The 25,899-nt window shown below is 35.4% G+C and overlaps 1 protein-coding gene across 1 annotated transcript in view; it reads left to right on the forward strand.

Moving 5' to 3' along the window:
* Positions 1–25,643, forward strand: part of LOC123310167 (tetraspanin-2A) — a 106,770-nt gene extending 81,127 nt beyond the window's left edge. The window contains exons 4-5 of the mRNA XM_044893577.1: positions 5,221–5,406; positions 25,492–25,643. Coding sequence (XP_044749512.1) covers positions 5,221–5,406; positions 25,492–25,560 — 255 coding nt within the window. The 3' untranslated portion in view covers positions 25,561–25,643. The remainder of the gene's footprint in view (positions 1–5,220; positions 5,407–25,491) is intronic.
* The last annotated feature ends 256 nt before the right edge of the window (positions 25,644–25,899 follow it).

Below are 25,899 nucleotides of genomic sequence, written 5' to 3' on the forward strand. Positions count from 1 at the left end.
ATAATAATCGATTTGAGTACAGAAGACGGCAAATATGCCAGGAACCGGTCTGCCAGCTACTTTTTGGTTCGATGGCAGCACGTTTCCTACAGTCCACTTCCCAATTTAGATGTCCACTAGTCCATTATCGTTGTTATAAATATTTATTTGTCTAATAATAAATGAGTGAAATGTGATAAATTGAAGATTGTTTTTTCATTACTATAGTAGGACTAGAGAAATGAAGTGAGTTCATTATTTTACTAGAACATAAATTGGTACTTCATACGGTTCATGAGATAGTGCATGTAGATGAAACTATACGAAACGATTGCGGATGAGATATCATGCCACTCATAAATCGTGTAATTTAATATTATATCTAAAAACTTGTCTTGTTTTGGACGAATTTGGCTGGAAATTGTATTACGGGTAAAGTTGGCAGTTCAACAGTTATCACGAACAACCCAATCAAAAAACTAGAAAAATAAAAAGACCCAGAGATAATATAACAATTTTCTCGATATCATCTCACACACAAGTGAGCAATTCTCCCGTCTACCTTATGTGATTTCGGTGTTCATAAATATTGAGCTGAACCCCGATTGAAAAATTAATCACTTCGCGAATTGCCGTGGCTTACTTCCTGAATTACGTATGAGCCCGATGAAGATGGGAAAATTACGTTTTGGTTCCTCTCGTTCCGCGCACGGTAAACAGCTCAAGCAGCAATGCATAAACTCGTTAACAAATCAGGATTACTCCATCCAAATGCATGTGGTTTTAGAAACCTGGAATTGGAAGAGCCTAAGTGAAGCTTGGGTTTGATAGCGGGGGAATTGCTACCTGGTTTTCCCAGCAGTAAATAATGGCTGTTACCGCCAAGGACAATAAATTGGAATGGATATACGGGAGAATCTAAAAACCATATGAGGGATGAGGTTTCAACTGATATTTAAACAGTCTATTCCTCTCTCCACTGAAAACGGTTCTTTTACTGCTTTTGCGCGATTGTTCCTTGGAATGGTTTTCCCAAGCGACTTGAAATTTAGAGGTGGGTTGAGTTCGGTAAGCAGCAAATGAAGGTTTCGATTTTTTCCAAAATTATAGATCGCATATATTTTTTATCTATAATTCAGTAATTGAAAAATTACCGATCTGATTGAATGCATGCGGCTTTTTCAATCACTAGCTTCAAACTGAAAGGATAAAAAATGTTACCCTCGTATAAAAGCATTCAAGGCACATTATTTTCGATATCAACAAGAATATGATAACCACCCTTCGGTTATCAGATTTGACATTTTGAAATTAAAGTAACGACTCGAGATCACTTTCTTTCATTATTTACTTGATTTTATTACTGTTTTTGGGTTTTCTAGTCCTAAAATATGCTTGAATTGTATATGGAAAACGAGAGAATCTCTTTTAATTCTGGATGACAGCTTTCGATATCAAATTGAAGAACGATGGTCCTGAGTTTACGTCAGTTTTCAATAATTTCTTGTAATTCGAAGCACCTACAAGATTTCTATAATTTTCAGAATGCTTGCTGCAGGTGGGCAAATGAATCCTGCATAAGTAATTCAAAATTTGAGCACAGTTCTGGTGTCATTTCAAAATAGAGTAGCTAGTGAAACGTAAAGATTAAAACAAGAACAAAAAGAAAGAACAGATTGCTAAATAATAAATTCCAGAAGAGAAAACATCTCAAAAAAACGTTTAATATGTTCTTTACTGTCTCCTAAAATGAGATGCCGAGAAAATTGATCTCAAAGTTTTTTTCACAGTCTTTATGTTGTTTTCTTTAATTATATAATTTTTTTACTATGCTATTTTTTCTCTCTCTTTCTTAATGTTTCATTTTTGGATTGAGTTCAATTGAGTTCTTTTTCTTTTATTCATTATATATATGATGTGATACCTCAATTCAAATAGTCCGTTGTATTCCTTATTTCTAATGAATAATTAAATGAATAAATAAATAAAATATTTTATGCTTCGGCTATCCAGAAGGATTCTTTCTAAGTAAACAGATTAATTAACCTGTCCGGAATCCAATACGACAAAAATTATAAAAGATTCATTTTTGAACGTATTACGGCATCTCTTTTTAGGACGCATGGGCCTCAATCAATATCTTTTTTTTAATCGTCGTTTGATGTCCAATCTCTATTTTGGTATAACTCCAGGATGAAAAATGAAATCAAAAAGTAGCAGCTAATCAGCAAAAGAGACACAAGTACATACCCTTAATTTTTTTGAAAGGACTAAAGTTTTTTTTTTGATCAACAGTGACAGAATAATTTTGAAAAATATACGAAATTGCAATATTCGAAGTTCATTAAATCATCGCTTTGCACAATATATCACATTTTTCATCTGACCTATGGTTTCTCCAACAACAAAAAGTTTCGTGAATATGTAATATAGTCAGTCTATCTCCTCCACCCTGTATTATTGTTTTCATAATAGACCGGAGGTTTTGCCGTTCGACCGACAAAATATTTCCATCATTTGCATCATTTAATTAAAAACTGAATGCGAAGTATCAAATATGAAAGTCCTAACCCTGCATAAATCTTGTCGTACTTAAAGCAGAGCATTTCGTTGAAAACAACGTCGAGTTTTTCATAAGAGGAATTTTATTCGGTTAGATCTCGAGAAGCTTTTGTTTCGTAGCACGGCCGTAAACCATAAATGGTAGCAATTAGATTTGGTTGCTAAATTGCAGCCATTGTTCAGCTGGCTGCAGATGCACATTGTTAAATCGGACCATTGTCTGATGAGAGGATGAACTTTGGTCGTGACATCATGATCATGATGAAGATGAAATTGGAATATGGAAAAGAAGGTGGACCTTTTCTAATGGATTTCCTTCAACAGGAGTTACGAATCGAACTAGCCAATTTATCATCGTTATGACAACGAAAGGGAGAATGTTCCATCGAAGGACAGTAGATGATGACCATAGTTTCGGTCTCATTTGACCTCGGCAGAGCAACTTAACTCTTTTTCCGATGGAAAACGCTTGGTATCGTATCGTCATATATCTATTATACATATAATTATAGATTTAAATTACGGGTGTTTCGACTATTTTACAGGGCAAAATTCCAATGAGAGTCAAATTGTATTAAAGCTCTATATATTTCGTCAACTATCGTTGACTTCTTCAGGAGCAACTGGAAAATACAAAGATCTCATAACTAGTATTCTATAACTTCAATCATATAATTATATCTATTATATCTATCTATTATATGTATCTATTATATCTATTATACATATAATAGATATATGCGTATCGTATCCTAAGTCTCTCTGGTTTCGCGGGACGAAGTAGTCTTCTTATTTCCACTGTCTTGTATTTTCTCCCTTTCTTTGTTTCGCTGTACTTCTGTTTATTCCATTATTTTTCTAATCAGTGGATTATTGTGTATTTTCATTTTTTCTTCCAGTTTTTCGTTAACTTTTTGTAGGTGCTCTTTGATATATATATATATATTCTATATCTTTGTGGAGTTGTTCATTCATATGATACCACGGTGCGTTTAGTGCTTGCCTTATCGATATGTTTTGATCTCTCTGAAGTCTTCTTCTCATGTTACTTTTTGTTGTGTTCTTCCAGCTTGTGGCTGCGTATGTCATTATCGGTCTTATTATTGTATTGTATATCTTCATTTTGTTTCTGTTATCTAGTTTGCTCTTCCTGTTCAGTGCATGAAACCTTTGATTCTTATTGCTTTAACTTCGACGTTCCAATTTTTCGTCTAGGGTTATTCCTAGGTAGTTCATGCTTCTTGTCCATGGAATTGGTACATTGTTCATTGTTACGTTATTCAATTATTCGAGGGTCCTTTACCTGTCTTCTTGTAGTAGAAAATAATTCCATTAATCCTCTCCGGATTTGCTCTGATTTTCCATTTGTTCATCCATTCTTCTATCCTGTGGCAATGTTTCTGCAGTTCCTTCTCTATTTTAGAGGTTACTCTTGAGCTTGTTAATACAGCCGTGTCATCTGATATGATGCAATGATTGTGTTCTCTGTTTTGGGTATGTCCGATGTGTATATAAGATACAATATGGGTCCTAGTATGGATCCTTTGGGTACTCCTGCTTCTGTTTCGGGTTCTTCGGACTCTTCCTGTTTAGTAGGTAAGATGTTAACAATTTTATCATTCTCTTTGAAATTTTTTCATCTAACATCTTGTGTATCAGCCCCTCGTGCCATACTTTGTCGAAGGCTCTTTAAATATTTAGGAATATTTCTCCTGTCTTCTTTCCTTTTTTACGTCCTTTTTCGATGTAGTTAATTACTCTCTTCATTGGTGTGTCGTTGAGTGCTCTGATCTGAACCCAAATTGTTCGTCGGGGATGATTTTTAGCTCATTTGTTTCCTCTTTCATTCTTTTGTAAATTATGCTCTCTGCTATCTTGCTCAGAGGATAATTCACAAAAGACTGAAAGAGGAAACAAAATTATTCTCTCTGCTATCTTGCTCAGACCATAATTTACAAAAGACTGAAAGAGGAAACAAAAGAGCTAAAAAACGCTTGAAATTCACGGATCCTAATTAAATACTAGTAATAGCCTCTGATGCGTAATCTAAAGTACTCGAGCGCCATCTAGTATGCAACGAGATCCAATTCAAGCTCCCCAGATTGAAAGCCAGTCGTTTGGGTTGCTCTGAGTAGGCCAAAGATACCGATACCACGGTCACCATCTAGTCTGCTACGATGGAAGGTTCAACTTTTCGTTGTTTTGACGATGACAAATTGGCAAGTTCGATTCGAATGGTAACACTAGTTGATATTCATATCAGCAGATGGAAAATAATTCTTAGTACGGATTAAGTTGAAGTCTGCATCCAATAAATATCCAGTGTTGCTACAATTTCATCAATGGTTTTCTTAATCACGCTATTAGACACTCCAAATGAGGGAGTAGAAAAAATTAATATTCTGTATAAAATATAAAGTTTTTGGTGATTTTATCTATTCAATATATCCAATATTCCTGCTTCAAAGGATTTACCATAACCGAAGTCCACCACATCGAAACCTCCACTCCTCTTGTACCAGGACTCTTCCAGAAATAACACGATCTCCCCTCGAAGAGCTTTCCTTCCGCTGGCTTATCCCAAACATAAAAACACTGAGTTGTGATGTCTGCACCATATCCTTTCAATTTTGTTATTAGAGAGAGGCCGTGAAATCGAATCGAATAATATGTTTCCAGATTGGTTGCTGCGGAGCAGATGGTGCCCGGGATTATTTGAACCTACAGCAGCCACTGCCAAACGAATGCAGGGACACAGTGACTGGAAATCCTTTCTTCCATGGATGCGTCGCAGAACTGACGTGGTTCTTCGAGAGCAAATGCAATTGGGCCGCTGGAATTGTTCTGACAGTTTGCCTGTTTCATGTAAGTATAGAAATCGCGTCCGATGGTTTTCGTTCGATTGCGTTCGGTCTTGAGAACTCTTCGTTTCAGAGCGCTCAGCGGAATTTTCAGAGTGTAAGTTATCTAATATCAAATGTGGAAAACGGATGAGCAAAAGTATATTCGATCTGATTAAGGCTGCGTATACAGAGTATACTACTCAAAACTCAAGGATATCAAGGCAGTTCTTAGAGCTCTACGGATCATGCTCAAAAAATTCAAGCAGATCTGGAAATTCCGAGGAAACGCCTCAGTCCTTGGAAGTAACAAAAACTCTTGCGTGAAAGCCAGGACACAGGGCAGCTAACCTTGCTAAAGAAGGCTCAGAACTTGTGTACTGGTCCAGAAACGTTATTTGGGAAAACCAAAACCACAGCCAATGTTGAGATAGTAGAGTGGACCGGGATAGAATACCAAAATTATTTTTTGAATTAAACCTTAGGTTTGAGACATAGTGAAGTGCTACTGGGGAAGAACACATGCCCCCCAACTGAAAATTACTCACTGGAGTGAATAGGTTACTGTTGTAATAGAAAAAACGTACGCACGATGGGTATCCTTAAGGGTGAACCATCCTGCAAAATGTGTAATATGATGGAAGGGACCCCCCTCACACCATTTTCATGTGCTATCTCGTAAGAGGCATAATAAGCCCCACATAATCACACGAGAAAAAAACCCTAAATGGGGTTAGGCCTCCTAGATCTAGCTAAGACCATGGATCTCCCACAGAAAGATCATGGGGATAGCACAAAAGGTTTTGTATTCTGCAGTATTTGCCAGAAACCAACATCTCCTTTACTTTCGTCCTGACAATATACAATTTACAATCGGTCCCCAAGTCTATGTTACTTTCGAAGGAAAAGATCAGAAATTTTTTTCTGTATAGTTTAAGCATGCAGATGCAGTAACTATCTAAGAAAATAAGTTCTATTGTTTTTACTCAAAATTAGCAAAATATACAGGATAATAATGGAATGATCACGCCTAAATAGGAAGGCAATGAATACAATAATAAGGATAAATTCAGATGAATACCGCCCGCCGATATGAATATGAACAAGTCTTACGATCTGAATTGAACTAGCCAATTTGCCATCGTCAAGGCCCCAAATGGAGTTCGCTCCATCGAAGAAAAGCAGATGCTGACCATGGTTTCGGTCTCATTTGACCTCATCAGAGCAACATAGCATTTTTCTTAGATGGAGAACGTTTGGAATTGATGGAACCTTATTCAATATTGGCACGCGCTACTGGGTACTATACATTTACCCAGAGCGCCACCCAATATGAAACGGTGTCCGATTCAATCCCCTCCAGATAGAAACCAAGACGAAGACAATAGCATATGTCCCATATTTCCTCTAATTCAGTACGCCAATTCGCTTTGCGAACCACAGACGTGTGACGAATTGAGAAGTCCGGGAACACGTTCAGATCACGGCAGAAATGATGCCAGCGGTACAATAATAATAGAATGATCACGCCTAAACAGGGAGGCAATGAATACAATAATAAGGATAAATGTATAGTACCCAGTAGCGCGTGCCAATATTGAATAAGGTTCCATCAATTCCAAACGTTCTCCATCGGAGAAAAATGCTATGTTGCTCTGATGAAGTCAAATGAGACCAAAACCATGGTCAGCATCTGCTTTTCTTCGATGGAGCGTACTCCATTTGGACCCTTGACGATGGCAAATTGGCTAGTTCAATTCAGATCGTAACACTTGTTGATGTTCATATCGGCTGGTGGTATGCATCTGAATTTATCCTTATTAATATACAGGATGTTTTCAAATATGGGGCTTTTTATGACAGAGGGTAGAAACCATTTCATCAAAAATTGTCTATATAAAATATTCAAGATGGCTGAGCTACAACCCTTAGAATTTCGACAGAACTTTTTTGAATCTCAAGTACGGGACTGTGGAAGGTGACTTCGGCATGGGAAAAACGAAAAAAAAAACGTAAACGTATAGCTGAATAATGAGTGGTTCAGTACATCAGAGTCTACGTGATTAGTCACTTGAAAAAAAATTTTGGTTCGTGCGATTTGGGGTGAAAACAAAGTAGAAAATTGAAAGTGCTTATGTGTGCTATTATTGTTACCCTATTTCATCTCATTTTCACGACAGTTGATGGAGGATTCGAAAAAGAAGAAGATTTTGATGGCCATTGTGGAAAAATTTTCGTGGTGAGATTTCGAAATAATATTCTATTTATTTTGCCAGTTGGTTAAAATCGTTTAAGTAATTGACTAATGAGAAACATTCGCCAATCTAAGGTTTCCATTTTCATTCTCACGTGAAAATTGAACAGCCAATATCCTGGACGAAACCATATGATTGAGTCAGTCATTATGAGATCATTTTTCCCATTGCTGCAGATAACAAAAGATCTCTTTGAGTAATCATTTTTGTTTTTTTTTCAACTTTGTCGTTTTGAAAGTACATATTGTACGGGTAATTTTTAGTGAAACGCCCTATTTTCATCAGTTGTACCTTTTTTGGAAAGCCTTACCTTTAAATACACCATATTTAGTTCGTGGAACTAAGCAGCGATGAGAGGGGTCATTACTTGGATGGGTGATCAATCTGATTATGACTTTCAACAAATCCACTTTTTCCTTTTTTTCTCATTTATTTATCGAATTTTATAATCCCTCAAATAATAGGTAGATGTTCATTCTCATATTATAATACATATGTATCTTCCACTAAACTTGCTTCAATAATGCGAAATAATCATTGCATAAGACAAACTGAATTGGAGCGGTGAAGGACTAATGAAATGAGTTTGGCACTTTTCTATCAATTAAAAACTTGATTCTTCTCAACGTGATAAAATGGTGTGTTCCATTACAAAGTAGCAAGAAGGGATTCCATCCCATCATTTATTCACTGAGCCTCAGCTAGCTTTCATCACAGAAACTGACACGATAGTGTATTAACGCCTATGAATGCGTAATAAGTGGAACCAAACTTAGCATCAAGAACATATTGAAGTTTGAATAATTAAAGAGAAGAGGGGCTATTGAAAGGAGTCCCACTAATTGTAGGTCTCCTTGGAATCTTTTGAAGGGAAACATTTTATCAGGTATTGAAGACTAACAAGCTTCATCTTCATATACCATGATTACTGTAACAAGAAGACATAAAACTTTTTCAGTAACATTTTCCGACTGTGGTATCGAAGTTCTGCGAATGATCGAAAACGTGACAGAAATCCAACTTATTATACTGCATCTTTTTCATCAAACCTGCGTAGGAGGTCGATTTGCTGGTGTGCTGAGTTTGCCACAGCTTCAATGCTAATTTTTCCAGGCATAGGTATATGAGAAGATCGATTCACGTCAGATTATCAACGCCTGATAGGAGTACAACAGAATAATTTATGGAGCACATGTCCATAGCAGATGGAGACTTCTATTGTATCGGCGACTACGAGTATATCGATCATAATGATGGCTTTGGATAAGGAAATACATTATGATTCCAACAATACCAATATCCATTTTATGCGATATATTCTTTCTTATATAGACAGGTAATATTCCACGTTTCCGGAGTTTTCGACATAGCTGCTTCTAGTGGCACTTTTATATAGTGATAAACACCCTATTACCAAAAGCAGCAATAGATTGGATGAGAGATGTCTCAAATTTAGACACACCCCACATTTCATTTAGATTTACTGAATTCATTTTTTCTTTGGATCCATTTTGTTTGGAGGAGGATGTTTTTTGAAGGTAATTTCATTTTTCCAATAACGTCATTCTCATAATATGCAAAACTACCCCTTTCAGTTTTCCACCGGTTAACTATATGAGATATTATTTCCAAGGAGTATCAATCTTCGAAGATAAGAAACAAGAAAATAGTAAATTTTCTGAGTATAAACAAATATGTATTCAAAATTCTGAATTCCAATATACACAAAGTGTACCAACTCAAACGCCGGCACACTTTGTAACTTTCGAAAGAGTAGAGAGCTTTGAGTATAATTTCTGCTTAATGAGCTTGTGATACTTGGCTGAAAATTCGAACCTACAGTCTTTAATAAACTGCTGTTAGTGGAAGCAGCCTCTGAATAAATGATTCTTTCATGCTGTGATTTAACTCTGGCTACTTTTATATCAAATTTTCCCTCCAATTCAGTCACTGCAGTTGGTTGTAAAGTGCTTTCAGGAAAAAATGGAATTTTAAAGGTCATATTCTGAGCTCGAACGTAATGCTTGGCTTCTCCTATAACACTTTGTGGTTATCTTTCAAATAAGCTAGAATTCGCTAGAAGAAGATGATAGTTCTTATATCGAAAATTATACTGGGAGATAAAATCATTAAAACGTTTTACACTCTGCCAATAATGTATAGGCTTGATTTTGTCTGTTTCTGATACGTTTAGACTAGATAGGTAAAAACCGCTTCACGATATCTTCATTTGTCTTGAAGATATAACAGAATTTTGATATTTTGTCCATTTTGAAAATGTGCCATATCTTTTTCATTCTCGAAAATATCTGAAAACGATAATCACTTTCTACAGGTACATTTTCACTGGAAATACGACACTATATTCAAATTTTTTTTCAACTTTTGTGCTTATGATGGAAAAACACTATTTTTTTTCAAATATGTACGGTATTGTACTTGCTTTTTTCAAAAGTCAATTGCTTTCCACAGTTTACATTTTCGATTGAATTGCAAATCCATTTTCGCCACTGATGTATTGGGAATCAAGGCACAATTGGCAATGCAGTGACTATCCTCAAATCATGTCCTTAAATTTCGTGATGAATCAACTTATGAGATTTTTAGTTTTTCGTACAATCACCGCCTGAGAATCAGAAGGGGAGGAATAATGTTATGGATTCACACCCTGAAAGTTGCAGCGAATATGTAAATAACTGCGAAGTTATCAGACTCACGAAACGAGCGGCGATATAAGAACTCGACAAGAAAAATCACAGATTATTTTCCGCGAAATGCCGAGATGAGGAAATCAAACCTGGCGAAATTGCGACCATAAAATATTCACGTTTGAAATTTGTTTGACGGAAACAAGCAATTATTTTGACATCATCTCAGCCTCCCTTCACCAATCTCTCCCTAATGGAAAGCTGTCCAGCGTTTTTCTGAAACGAGGCCTTTTCTACGTTCTCAACAATGTTAATTTGTTCTCTTGGTTTTTTGCTGACGCGATCATTTGTCAGACTTTTCGTTACATTTGTTCTTCAGTTTTTGCGTTACATTATCTCAGAGAACAAACAACGGCGAAGAAACGCGTGTTATCTATTTAGTATTCGCCTATATTTCAAAAAGTATGATTAATAAACGATAATATGAATGAATTATATTGGGATGATAACAATTAATACTTCTTAATTCGTAGGTGAAGAGCTTTATTCTTCGTTGAGTCACAACCTTTTCATGATTAGTAGTAAGTTGAGCTCACCACAGATAAATTCGTAAGTGCTTGGTTGTAGTTACGGTGGGTTTCGCGTGACCCGCCTTGTTTGGACATCAATACACCTACGACTCACGTGATTATGCGTGAAACGAGAGTGAGGTAGGCGTGAGTGAGTCGTGAGTTTGCTAGATTGCGTTCGTGGGGTAGGGATTAAGGTGTATCTTCACTTGTAACGTTGTTATCCGATCACCATCTTCATTATGGCGTCTCGTATGTGGTTCGTTCTCCCATTCCAAACTCTGTAATGTGTGAAGGTAGAGGTGTTGAGACTTCGGGTGAGTTCTTCAATTACGTTCTGATGAATAATTTATTACGGAGTTAGAAGATGATTGAATCGGAAGAATCTAACGAAAAGATGTCAATTAAAAGTCTGATGAAACACTGTGCAAATTTTATCTGCAAGACAAGGGGAAAAGCAATATAAGAGTGAATTTTATTTAAATATGTTCAATGGTACAACTGAAGATTTCGCTCAGTGTATAAATCTTTTAAAGGCATCAATGTACATATCTGGTAAAATTAATCTTAAAAACAACTGAAATATGTAGGGAGCTATAAAAATACAACATTCTGGGAAACAAATACTTTTACTTGAGTCTTTGCCTTGATTCGGCCACTTTATTGATTTCATACTATTTGGAATGTGCAATATTTATTGATTCACTGATTCAAACAATGACCCCGCGTTTCATAAAACTTGATCGGGGAATCAACTCTTGATTGACGAATACATGTCAATTTGTTTTCAATGGATAATTAAGTCATGATTATTCAGAATATCATTCTCACATCAAATTATGACGTTCATATATCCATTCGATTATTCTCAATTGCTTCTTCTTCAATACACTCACAAATGTAAAGATTTCAGTGATTTCGTTTTAGAAATCGAGTGAATGACAAATCGTTGATCGGACATTGCAGAGTTTTATGAAACCCGCTGTTAATCTTGTTATTCACGTTCAACAAGCTTTGAATCACTTGACTCCTTTTGATTGAATTTCGTGAGTGAGTGTGAACAAGGCAAGATGTATCGTGAGTGGGTGTGATCGGGCTTGTGACAACACTCACAATTATGACAGTTATGACAGATAACCACTATTTATTTGTTTTGATGTTCAGTTTCAAATTGTTTTTGGTGATTTCATTAATTGCATCCTGAGAGAGTTAAAGTTGACTGTATTAAAAAAAGTATACAAATTGAAGGGCACAGAAAATAACGGGTAAAATTACCATGGAAGATAATAAGAAATGTATGAATACATTGAAAGAATATGTATTAAAGAAATGGTCATGCAAGCATGCTGCAGTTTTTCTCGATTTCTGGAAATATGAACGAATTGAATGCTACCCAATAAGTTTCTATTCTGCATTTCGAGTACCTAATAGAGAACAGTATACGTCACAAACAATATTGGTAGAGGTAATTTATTTTTCTACAAGCGTGCGCGTTCAACCTTTTTCCCGCACGCATTCCAAGTTGCAAAGTGTCACTTTCCCAAAGAGTGCGGGAAAAATGCCTGCTATTTCTTTCCCGCACGCATTTGCGTGCGGGAATGGATTAGCAGGGGTTTTTCCCGCACGCAAATATTATAGAGTAAATTAAATTCTATCATCTTTCTATGGACAGAACGTCAACGATGTGAAACCCTTAGTAACGAAATGCAGAATAACGTCTGTCATTATATATGAATTAATCAAATGAGATATGATCTGTTTCGTAAAATGGATACATTTATATATTTCAAGCGCTTGTAGAAAAAATATTGTTCCTAACTCTTGCGGAAAGTGTCTTGCCCGCACTCAACTGCTTACCCGAACTCTGCTTCGCATCGTTCGGGCAACGGCAGTTTCGTGCGGGCAAGTATCACTTTCCGCACTTGATAGGAAAATAACTATTTTATGCACCAAATTATTATAGGAAAATCGAGTTTTCATGGTTCAGCTGAGAAACATTCCGATAATGTTAAGAAAGCTGAACAGACTCTGACAAATAATCGATAGTCACTGAACCAAGTGGCCTAAGGGTAGGAGAATATTGGTTTTCATCATCGGAATTTAACAATTTATCACCTGAACTGCAATTTCCGCATAGACGCCGTTCCATTTTTCATAACTTTATTTATTCATGCAATTCGCATTTGGCTTTTCCACTGAATCGTCAATGGGTTAATACGTTGATGGGTATTCTGTTTGAATTTTGTATGGGGTTTCTTATCTAATTGACGTAAAATTTCAATCCTTGTGATTGCACGTCGCGTCATAATTTATTCATCTACAATTCCAATGCTTTTATCGTCATGATTTATTCTGTACATTCGGTACACAGAAAATATAAGCAGTACCGACTTTTCATATTAAAGAAAAATATATCCTGATGTATGGAATTAATGTAGTGCGCAAACTGAAATTTCTACTACGGAAATTTTTACATGAGTCATTGGAAAAACAGAGGTCCTGTTTGGAGAAAAGATCATATAAGGTTATAATCTATCGAAAATAAAAAATAGGTAAAGCATTCAAAATTGTTAATAGAGAAATATATTTATAGTAGGTACATGAAGTCCTGTATAACAAAAACTGGCAGTCCAAAATATGCAGGTATAAGCATCTGCTGGTTTCATTAGACGCCAAATTTGATGCTTTAAAACCCCTTCTCCACTGAGGAAGAAAACCTAGGAGCAATAAATTTCTTGGTTGCAATTTCTTCATAATTGGTCGACGTTAGAGTCTAACACCACTAGGCAATGCGCAAACTCTATCATATTGAAAAATGTGATTGGAAGTGCCAAATAAATATATTTATATATTTTGTGTGTTCAAAAACGAATAAACAATATTTTTGATTCAGATCGAGAGGTTAAATTTCAAAACATTTGAAATTCTTTTCGCCCCTATTGAATGGGGAAATCTCCTCAATTTGGATCATCACTGCATATGCAAGTTTAAACTGAATAATTATGAGTTTCATTCATAATTTTTTCAAATTCATCGCGGAAACTATTCAAAGTCATCCTTCAAATATGGGGTTTCAAAATTTAAATCGCTTCGTGCGGAGTTAACGATTTGGCAACAGCGCATACAAGACAATGAAAAGAACAATGTCCCATTAGCTTTTTTATAAAATATCAGCTGTTGAACTACAGGCGCGTACTTACTGGCGAGCTTCAACTGCAACCGGCCATAAAAATTCCATAAAATTTTACGACCTTCCTCCTTCGTCGCAGACTCCATAGACAGCCATCTTTATCTATCTCATCAAAATAATGTATTTGTTGTCCTTTATTATCAAGGCATATTTCAGTCGATATTGCCAGCTTGTACAATTCTCACAAAACGTTTTAAACTTTAAATACCCATTTTTATTTTTTATTTTTAAGTGCTTAAAATAATTTTTTTTTGGGAAACGGTTGAAATGGTTATTTCAGAATTTGATGTTTCAACGATAGTGCATAAAAATACATCATTTTCGTCAGAAGGAGTATTCCCTATTTATTTTTTACCTAAGTCAGAGAATAAAATCGTAGAGACGTATAAAGATTTCGCACTAAATCCCATCAAATAATTCAAGGTGTATCAGGCGATTTCCTGAAATTGAAAAAGATCCGATACTAATGAATTAAGAAAGTTGAACCTACTTACTTACAGCTCTCAGGACCTGGCTAATTCAATTTTTGGATGCATTAAATCCCATCTGGCGAATGAATTAACTTCTCATCAAGCTCTCACAGTTTCTTGGACTAATTAATTCAGCCAGTTTGACGTTCATCTGAATAATAATCTGGAGGAAGTGGGGAAAAAATTGCACGGTACACATTTCGAAATATGCAGATAGAAACATCCCATTAAAATTCAAGCCGGTGTAGAGGGCCCTATCCTTCGAGCTCGCACAAATCGGGTGGCATACAAAAAAAAGCATCTGTAAACCACCGCGCATATTTTATTTCTGAGACGCTCTCGCTTCCCTTCTTTTATTTCCAGCTGCCAAACAGGGTAAAGAAATAATTCAATTACCCTCTTCTCTAAATATTAAATTTTCTTGTTTAATATATTATTTCTTTCGGTGGTTTCTTCGGATGAACAAACAGTGGCGTGGATGACAGATAAAGCAACGAAGGTAGTTGAATGGAATTTCTTCAAGCTTATATTGATTCTAGATAGACTTCTTCATCAAGCTACTACAAAATATTTCTGTACCTATGATGGATTTAAAGTTGGTTTTTTCTATAAATCTGTTGCATAGTGATGGACATCCATAAATTCCTTATTATATATAATTAATCCGATTTTTTTTTTTAATTTTGCCCACCCTGTACAATCTCTGAGAATGTAACAATTATAGCTATGTGTAAATTAGTTTTCAAATTGAAACAGATATATTCTCGTATGTTCATGAAAATTTATTGAAAAATCATCACTCCAATATGGTAGTCTACGTGGGAAAGTGAGGGACTGCAACACATTCTGAGTAAAAATATTTCACGCGCATCTTGAATTGGATTCATGCCAAAATGTGGATTTATTGAATTGAAATCGAATCAGTAATGAAAAACGTACGAAGAGTTCGACTGTGCAATATAAGAAATATTGTTTCATTAGAAGGGGCTAAAATTGAATTTTTTTTTTATTAAAGTAGTGTATTGAACTATTGAATGAAAAATAGGCTGGGTGTTTCATTTACGGTTCAATATGCAAAAGTTCAAAGATAGTTGCTTTTAGAAATAACGTATGTGACAAAACACATCTAACTACTACTAGGAATGGGAGAATGATTTACAAGTGTAGAAGTATATTTTTCTCCCAAATACAAAGCATACTGGACAGCATATTGTGTTAACTGTGGTTTAACCCGATCATAAAATTCCTTTGAACAATTTCTCAACAAAGTTATAGGGTACATTATGTTTCCAAATTCTCAAACAAAATGAAGAGTTGAGAGCCCTAATGGCCTAGCCAGGTATAAAAACTCCGGAAGAGAAATGACAAATTCGATAAATTGAATATTGACTTATCAATCGAGGTATATGGTCAGAGTTAATAAGCACAAGAAGTTGATGTTCAAATAAGTTCAAAGCGGATCTATCAGGTAAAAATTGAACCTCCAAAAGACCTTAACATTTATGGACGGAATATTTTTTTTATCGACGACAAAGTAACCAAGAGTTGGCACAAGTCAAGTCAAGTCAAGCTTTCGACTCAAAACGGAATCTTCTTAAAATATTCTTTACCAGTGCCTAATTCAAGAATAAGAATGCAATTCGATTGTTGAATTTGTTTTTATATGGCTGTTTGTATTCTTTAAACATAGATAGAACCTTGATGTGTCAAAAAATCTTCTGAGAAATGAACCTTTTTCCAAGGAACAAATCTTATTTTTAAGAAAAGAATAGGGTTCTCGAAAAACTATGGTGGTCCGAGACTTTTGAGGCTGTATTCAATATGCCCAGAGACATTGCCTTCTAGTTATTTATCCATTTGGATATTTGAAGCTGCTTTAATGAATTTTGACAGAACAGGTCTAGTAGCTATTGGGTGGTAGTTTGATGGAAAACATTTCCTCACTCTCCTTGGTACGGGCTGTGATGTTGAAGTGCTCCTTTTCAAGAACCTGAAAAAACTACCTCTTTTACATGTTGAATATTTTTTAGGGATCAAGAGTTAGATATTTTCAATTTTAAATGTACCCAGGTGTAATATGGTTTCAAAAACCTTTCGAATGGAAGGTTTTTGCAGTTGCTGTGAAATGAGGCGGACGCCCCTGTCGTCCAGAAAAAAAAGATTACTCTGGAGAACCTCGGGTGAAATTGATGTTAGTTGAAATTAGTTGTGATCCGCTCGTCTGAGGATGGGTATTGTGAACGGTTCATTATTCCCTACCCGAAGTCGAATCTTCCTTCATTTCTATCGGAAGAGGTGGGATTTTTAATATCCTCTTTCTCGCAATTCCGTCCTCATTTCAGGTCGAATATCTCTGGGTGCTCTTTGATTCGTTTCTGTGGAATATCCAAATTACCATTCCATTTTATGTGGGGCCGAAACGAATATTTCAAATTCAGTTTTGCGAGTTCGCAGAAGGAAATTGAATATTGAGCTGGGGTGCGTGATAATTGATGAAAATCCATAATTAGTGAGCTAAAATAGACTGATAGAATTCACGTTTTGTATTTTACTGAATGAATGCAACAATATCATCATTATGGAGAAAATAGAACCTCATTAACATTGGCACTAATCATGCAGATTAATGAGAAGGTATTTATAAGTGACCTCAATTGTTTGATACCAAAGGGGTCATGATATTTTTATAACAAAGAGAATTTGTCCGTAGCGTTAGTTCATTCTACAAGTATTATATATTACTTGTAGAATTTAGAATTTTTTTCTTATTCGAAAGTCCAATGCTCTATAACAAGTTATAGGGTTAGTCATAACCCCTGCTTCTATATTTTGACACATTTTGAATTATTATTTCCTTTTTGTCGGCTATCAAAGTGTTTGTAAATAATATGAAAACCAAAGGTATACTGCAAAGACTGAAAATATGATAAGTCTAAAGCAGTCTAGTCCAGTAGAATTGAATTGAATTAAAATTAAAATAAAGTAGAATTAACTAGGAAAAAACAAATAATGAAAACTATATAACGATTTCAAACAGAACAAAATGAAACAAAAAACAAAATAAGAACCATCCTAAAATATCGAGAATAAATTGAAGATGAAAATGTAAGGTTTCATATTTCAGAGAGATAAATGCCGCTTTCTATCTGCAATTAATTATATCTACAGTGTACCTACAGGTCTTTGACCCGTACAAATATTTCAACAGTAGATTCTCAAGGTCAAAAGAAACACTTTTTTTTCCGATTCAGCACTGATAAAAAGATATAGCCATTTTACGTTCTCATAATGAGCTGTGCCACCCCTAGACAAACAAAATTACCTTCTGAATAACTAGCTGAATCTGTGACACTACACATCTGTGGATCTTTTAAACAGAGTTGTATTCAGCCAAAGTACTCAATTTTTCAAATGTCACAGATATTTTTCAATTTTTGAACATCAAATTACTCAAAAACAGAGCCTAATACGAGAAAATATTCATTAGATAGCGTCCAACTTAAGTTCAAGTGTTGAGTTCTCTGAATTTTTGGTATTTTTATGGTACGTAATGGTCATAATGAGAAAACTGGAAAACCTGGGTGATATCTTGTGTTCGAAAAAGATTCATCAAATGAATGAGTAACCATATTCCGAACTTCATTTCATTCTATGGAACCGTTTATGAGATAAAACTAAAAAAAATTTCTCTTCTGGTTTTTCAACAGCTTGTATCTCTTAAAACGAGCCGATTCGGAAAAAATTGTATAAAAAAAGTGTTTCTCTTGACCTCAAGAATCTACTGTTCAGATATTTGTACGAGTCAAAGAAGCACCCTGTATATGGGTATCAATAAATAGTGAACTTTCAAATATGTAACCGACAAATGAGTCCTGTAACCTATCGTGACATTGGCGGCAATGTTTTGGACTCAAAACCTACATAATGTCGGATACTTAATAAAATTAACCGATGTTTTTTCGAAATACAAGATATATAACACCCCACGATTGATAAGGATCACTGAATTTCGTTAAGAATATCTTCGATCTCTTTCACTCCAGGAATGCATGCACCGGAGTTGAATGAACGAAATCTACACTCAAATAATATATACTGGCTTCAATCTTCAAGTGTCAAATGACGGTGATCCTCGGCCCACTTCCAAGTAAGAACTTTATGAATTTGAAGAGGGGTATGATGAGAAAAACTTAAAATATCCCAATTTTTCCTAAAAGAACACATTTTCCAGATAACTCATTAAATCCCCGAAGAATCAGGAGAAATTTATATGTTTTTCCTACCAACAGTTGAGCAGTGTATCTTTGATACTCGGTAGGTCAAAATTGTCCTACGATTTTTGTATTTTTAGGGATATCTTTGTCGAGTATGTCGAAATCCACAACATACCGAAAATTGGGGAAATTTAACCGCTACTTTGCATTCAAACGGTGTGGGATTTTTTATGGAGGTTCCTGCTCTGATGGAGCTTTTCATTTACCTATCCTCTATAGAGATATTTCATCGCAGAAATCTGTATATGGTACAAAAAATGAAGGGGTATTGAGCATTTCTCCCTTGGTGTTCAGGCTGAGATTGAGTAAAGATTTTCATACGAATAAAGACAATCGTATCGCTGCATCATTAAGGAAAGCTTCCTGCTTTCCCCAACTGATGAATAATAGCACACTGTTTTATAATTCACACACAGTATTCCATCTAATTCAGAAGATCTTAATTGAATAATATTCCCGAAATGTGTCTTAACGGATTACTTTGTTCTGATGTACATTAATGAAATGAGCAGAGCTCCAGAAGTTTGCACTGAAAAGCATCCGGAGGAGAAATAAGGGGAAATGGGAAAACTCATTATAAGATAGGTTCAAGTAATTCGATTAAGTTCCAATTCACACGGTGTACAGAAACTTGAATTGGACTATAATCGCGAACTGCAATTTCCCTAATTATAGAATGAGCTCCAAATTTATGAACGTTCTATTCTCCGAATGGTCCCGATTGGGAGGAAGCTGATAAACTTAACTGATACGGAACTCAAATTGTACTTGGATCAATTTCGGTTCAGTTTTACGAAAACGTTTCGGAAACTTCCTTCAATTCGATTAGGGACAAGTTGCATGTTTCCCAGTTGAATATTGGTATTGGGTTTTGTAATATAGCTGTGATAATTGTACAGACTCCAAAGAACTATCTCGTTCTTAGCCAGGGAACATGTACATACGTACCACTAATAAAATCCCCTCAGAACCTAAGCGTTTTTTTCTGGAATGTCGTTTTCTGATTAATTTCAAACCCTGCCAGACAAAAATAATCTTCAATCGAAAACAGCCTTATAATAATTCTACGGAATCTTTCCAAACTAATCACAGAATACACCGAAATTGTTTAAAATAGTCATTACTGATTTTTTATACGGAGGGTCTTTCAATATGAAAATAAAGGAACCTTAATCTCATTCAAATTCATAGTTAGGACTACAATAATGCAAACATTATCCAGAGGTGCATCCTTGCACGTTTCGGAGCAGAGGGCTCAGATGTGCAGGGATAAGAAGATTTTACGTTATCCCCATGTTTATTGTCGTCGAAATCCTCGTCAGATTTGTATATCCAATTCTCTTCCAGAATATCAAATTCTTCGTTACCTGAAACCTCTTGGTCTTCGAAAATATGAACATATCGCTGAGCATTTAAATGGCAGCTTCCTTGGAGGAACACGCTGCTGAACTACCTTTCAATATTGGATCAAGAATGAAATGAAGATGATCAACCTACAAGTATGCCCTTAGGGGGTACTTTTCTGCAGCTGCTTCTTGGGTGGCATACTTGCCAGGTGGAAGCTTTGGATAGGGCCTTCGCAAACAGCCGAATGTTGTTCGATCTTTTGTTGGGGTCCCTGAGTAGACAGCACCAATGCATTATCAGCTTTGGCGTTGGGGTCCATGAAAATAGAAAGAGTGTTCTGGAGGTCAAGGATTTTGTCAAATGACCTCATGTACTTCATTCTTCCCTGCCTGAAGAAGGCTGACATGCTTTCGTATCCACTGAAGGCGTGAATCAATAATATATGTTTTCTTACTCTTATGAGATTCATTCATTCATTGCTGTATCCCGTGACCAGGAATAAATCTACAAAAAGACATAAAAAAGAACAGACTTATAATTTCTTAGGGCTAATTGCGACTGTGCGCCCTCCTGTGACTGAAGAGACCCAACCGTGACCTACAGATCCTTCCACACTCCGGGCATGGATAGTCACCAACCAGATCTGGCCGCCGCTGTATTCTTCTCGAGTCTCCATTATAACTGTGCACTATAGACCTCCACTGTGACCTGTCTAACGCTAGTTGTTCACAGTTATGATTTGCATTAACTGAGTTTAGGGATTGATGTAGTGAATTCTTAACCGGTTATACTGGCCTCCTGGTTTCCGGGCTCTCACTGTCAATTCGCCATCCAGAGATATTTTGGGGAGTCTTGTGTATTGCAAACCTCCGAATGTGGCCGCTCCATCTGAGTCAGGCTCTCGTTACTTGACTCTCAATTGTTATACAACTCGCGCGTTGCAAGACTTCTGCATTCGAAACTTTGTGGAACCATCTGATGTGCATTATATTAGATGACGTTGTTGCTTTTGTTCAAGCTGTTTAATATGTCGCCTGTAGGGCGTCCAGCTTTCGCTTCCGTAAAGAAGCGTTGGGAGGACGACTGTTTTGTAAACAGCTGATTTTGAAACACTCTGACCTTTAGCTTCCAGAATGCCCGTATTGATACGGTTGTGTATTTCCGTGTCTAGGTTAGCCCTAGTATTTATGAAGCTTCCCAAGTATTCGAACTGCTCGACCTGTTCTACAGTTTCATTCACCAGGCTGATATGTGTTTGAAGGCTTTCTCTCTCTTCTTCTTACCAGGATTTTGATATGACAACTAACAGTCGTTCGGACTGTAAAATGAAGTATTCTGCTTTCTTTTTTCTGGCTTATTTTTTAGAATTTTGCAATTCATTTTGAATCAGAATTGGCTATAGAATTTCCGCAGTAAAAAAAATGTTTTTTCATCGATTAAAACAAATGATATGGGCACGACAAGCCAATTTTTCGTCCTCGAAAATAATTACTAAATTTTGGCGCTGAATTGTGGCTGCACCACGTATATGATTCAAACGATTTTGATGTCATTTTGAAGGTTTCTATTTCCACACAAGAAGTATGTACAAATTTTTTTCGATTGCATGGCTCTCGACAGTAAATTATGCGAAAAATCAAAAAAAGTGCGAAAATTCAGAGGATTCTTGGTCCCCAAAAGTTATATCATGTCAGAAAACTGTCGCAAACTTCACCGTTTCCATATTTTAGATGCCTTTCGTCTGTTGAAACCAGATTGTTAATAATTTTTGGCTCTCTTTCCACCTAATTTGTCTAGCTGTCTAGGCTAATAGCATTTATAACTGATACCTTATATTATGGTATTTTGAAATCCAACTCCACAAACGTATTGAAAGCTTCATAACACCCGCAGACGCATATTATCATCTCTAATAATACTGGAACAGGAATTAGGGTCCTATGAATATTCACAGCTTGTGTGCATCAATTACTAACAGTTGTTTTTCTCTTTCAAAGAGGAATCGATTAAATAATGTGTTTGCATGGAACAAATTTGAGAACTGATAGGTGTTTCAAACAAAATAACAGATTATAGTAGAAAATATAACATATATCATAAACGTTGTCCATTATGTATATTATTGTATATCCAAATCCCAATCCGGTGATGTGCATGTCAATTACACTATTTTTCGCGTATACTTCACAGGCTTTGAGAGCGATTTTTTCAGTAGGTTCCAACACTTTGATGAACTTTGATTAAATTCCAACAATGGTTCCAAATTCGGGAAAATAAATTACATCCATATGATTTATTGATTATTAAATTTTCTCTAGTGAATTTCATCAACTGAGAGGAAATTTTCATGGTAATGTAGTTGGTGATGATAAGCATGGCTAAGTGAAAGCAAGATATATGACAGCCCTACAAAAGTTAACTATGCTCAGAAATTTGTTTATAGTTTCAAACGTTGCCGATTCTTGTCAACCAAATGTTCAAATACAATTCATGCGAAACTTTGTTTACTTATTTATATAAGAATATTTTGTGCACATTGAGATCACTTTTAGTGTCAAGCGTTTCGAAGAATTTTGGATCAGTTCTTGTTTTACATTCTCACAATACTCTTTGATTCTAAATATGAAAATTTCCTCGAAGTAAATTTGCGGATGAAGCCAATAGGGTTATTGGTATGATCGAGACGTTATATTGAACAACTACTTTTCAAGTGGCGATTGAGACAAGCCTCCAGTAATATATTCCATCGGTAATCGGAATACTGTTCTGCTAAAAATGAAACGAGGTAATAACAACTGGAATGTCTCATTCCGCTAACTATCTACTTAAAAGCGGATCAAAGTTTCATTGCTGAATTCCTCATGAGTATAATAGTCAAGCTCTTCAAAACTATCCTAGTCGTGCACGTTTTCTTATAATTGGAAGTTAAATTGGCGCAATTAGATAGCTTGAGCTTCGTTTTCGAGTTGGGCAATCTCGAGTAACTGAAAGGAAATCGGCGACTCGATGGTACAACTAGTCGTTGCGACATTTGAAGAAATAGGTAGGGTATTTTATTTCACGGTTATTTTCGAATTCAGATGTGCAGAAAGCGAAGCGTACCTACTGTTCGAGTAGGAAATAACTTGAGAACCAAAACAACCTAGTCTCAATGCAAAGAAACATCGTTAAGTTTTATATTTTGCCATACGATCAATAAAATAAATCATTAAGTTCTTTTGGTGGCGAAGTGAGAGGTGGAAAGTATAGATTTCATTTCTTATGATGAGATTCAGTGAGTTTATCTTCGCCATGTATATTGGCAGGAGCTTGATAAACATAATAAGCAAAATGTGCCATTGACATTTGAATACCACTACTGCCAAAACGATTGACTTGGTGTTTTGAATATGTGAGGTTTTACCTAAGCTATGAGAAAAAAACAAGGAAATTCAAACCATCTTTGAATGTTTCTGTCAAAAAATTACTGAAAAGCATGTTTGCAATCGGCAAGATTTGAGTCACAATATACCTACATAAACTCTTTTTAAATCCCTACAAGAATTCAACAGAAATCGTTAACAGGTACATATGTCCATATTTATGGATGCAAAAGGCTACCGACTTCAAGGGATAATTTTTCTGGATTAATTAACTAAAATAGATATGAACCGAAGTGAAATTCTTTTCCTCCTCTTGCAGTAAATGTCCAACAGCGAACGAACAATATATGAGCTTAAATTTATTCTCAAAACAACATAATATGTAGATTTCGATTGTTGAGATTAGTCATAGGTACATATATTTCTTTCGTTGTGTAGGACATTTTCTATAGAGAATAAAAAAAGAAATATTTTAACTTCAGTTTATAGATATTTATAGCTTTGATAGTTGAAAATATTCCATTGTGGCCCTGAAGAAGTTGAGATATAATTGCGAAACATTGGCACTAGTTGAGATAAGTTTTTGCAATCCACATACCTAGAATGTAGAATCAAATTGTAATATTTTTTGACAGCTTCCATTTTATTTGCGCTGTATATGTGACGATGTTCCTCCAAAATTTGTGAAACCATTTACAATCACTTGCTGTGCCATCCTAATTATATTAAATGTTTTATAGAACAGTGAATCGGATGACAATGCAATGTAATGATGTCGTTGATAGAAAGATATAATAACTGAAAAGATCTACCAGATTCATTCGGGGCAACTGTGCGCACTTTTGCCTTTCAAGCCATACCCTGTTTCAAATGTTGAAGCTAGGAAAATTAAAACATATTCATAAGATAGAGAATTTTCTAATCTATAAGAAAACATCAAAAAGCAAACAAACAAAAACGTTTTCTTTCCGCAAAAAAGAATTTAATAGAGAAAGTCGGAGTGCGTTCACATGCCCCGTATTGCGGGTAAGTGTGCGCACCCTCACGGGGTAAGTGAACGCAGTGCTTAGTGAACCACACAATCAAAACAAATTACAAAATGATGTCATCAAAATGTTACAATATTAGAGAAATGCTGTTTATTGTCAATACAGAAGCGCCTTTTTACAAGCACTGCATTATTGTTCGTGCCAGCATTCCTGGTGAACACAACACTTGATACATTCCCCTGTTGGTGGCTCTTCATATTTTTCTGAACAAATAGGACAATATTGATCGAGTCTTAACCAAGAAAATCAGCAATGTCATAATTTATTCCTCACTGAAGCCCATATAATGAATCTATGCGCACACTTACCCGCGCACACTTTCCCCAGTAAGCCAAAACTTGAATTGACATTTTTATAGAGTTGAGCAGCTAAGAAAACCTGAAATTTTTTATTATATATTTAGATGATCGAATAAAATATTGTTTAACACTGTCGGACTCGGAACTTTGACCTGGCAGAATGTGCAGAGATGCTAAAAATCAACAAGAGAACTAGTGAATTTGATTGATTGCAAATAAAAAGTTAAAGAAACGTGGCACGGCGTACTCCTTTGAAAAACTAATATGGCGATTCTGCGCCCTTGCTTCACCCAAATGAACCCATCTTTCATACATTGCATAGTCGAAATATATGCACACTTACCCACTGCGCTCAGTTACCCCGAATGACTTTATATCTACAATACATAGTTCAAGAATGGAAAGAGAAACTCAGTTTTTTTTTAAACCATTTTGAATTATTGAATTCACTTATTATCATAACACTTGGATATTTCCAATACTTGTTTTTTTTTTCAGTCATAAATTCTGAAAATGGAAGCTTCGTTTTGAGTTCTTTATATTTGAGTTTATCATATTCTCAATTGGGTCTCTTTTATAGAAATAAAATTATAACTCTTATTGAAATTCAATTGATAATCATGAGCTAATGATGTTTTTTTTTCCAGGTGATAAATATCGTATTCTCCATAATATTCATCCAAGGCATGAAGAAAGAACAAAGGTCTTATTATTAGAAATATACCAACCAATAATTTAAGTAAACTTTTATATGATTTTTAATACCATATCGATTTCGAATAAATACTGAAAATTAAAAGCGTAATTTTCTTGAGATCCCTCCATTATTCATAACGTGGCTATCAGATTTGTATTCATTATAATAAATCAATGTTATCTAGCTTTTTAGCTAGGCTTCGCATGTTTCAGAAATCTTTCCTTTGTTTCTTTCGATACATTTAGTTCATTCTGCATTAAGAAAATACACTTTACACAAATCAATAGTGAGAGGATTTTTTTAAATTTATTCAAGGAGGAACTTGTTAATGTTTCACAGGAACTTATACATATTAGGT

The sequence above is a fragment of the Coccinella septempunctata genome, chromosome 3 (genome assembly GCF_907165205.1).
Source record: "Coccinella septempunctata chromosome 3, icCocSept1.1, whole genome shotgun sequence".
NCBI classification, from domain to species: domain Eukaryota; kingdom Metazoa; phylum Arthropoda; class Insecta; order Coleoptera; family Coccinellidae; genus Coccinella; species Coccinella septempunctata.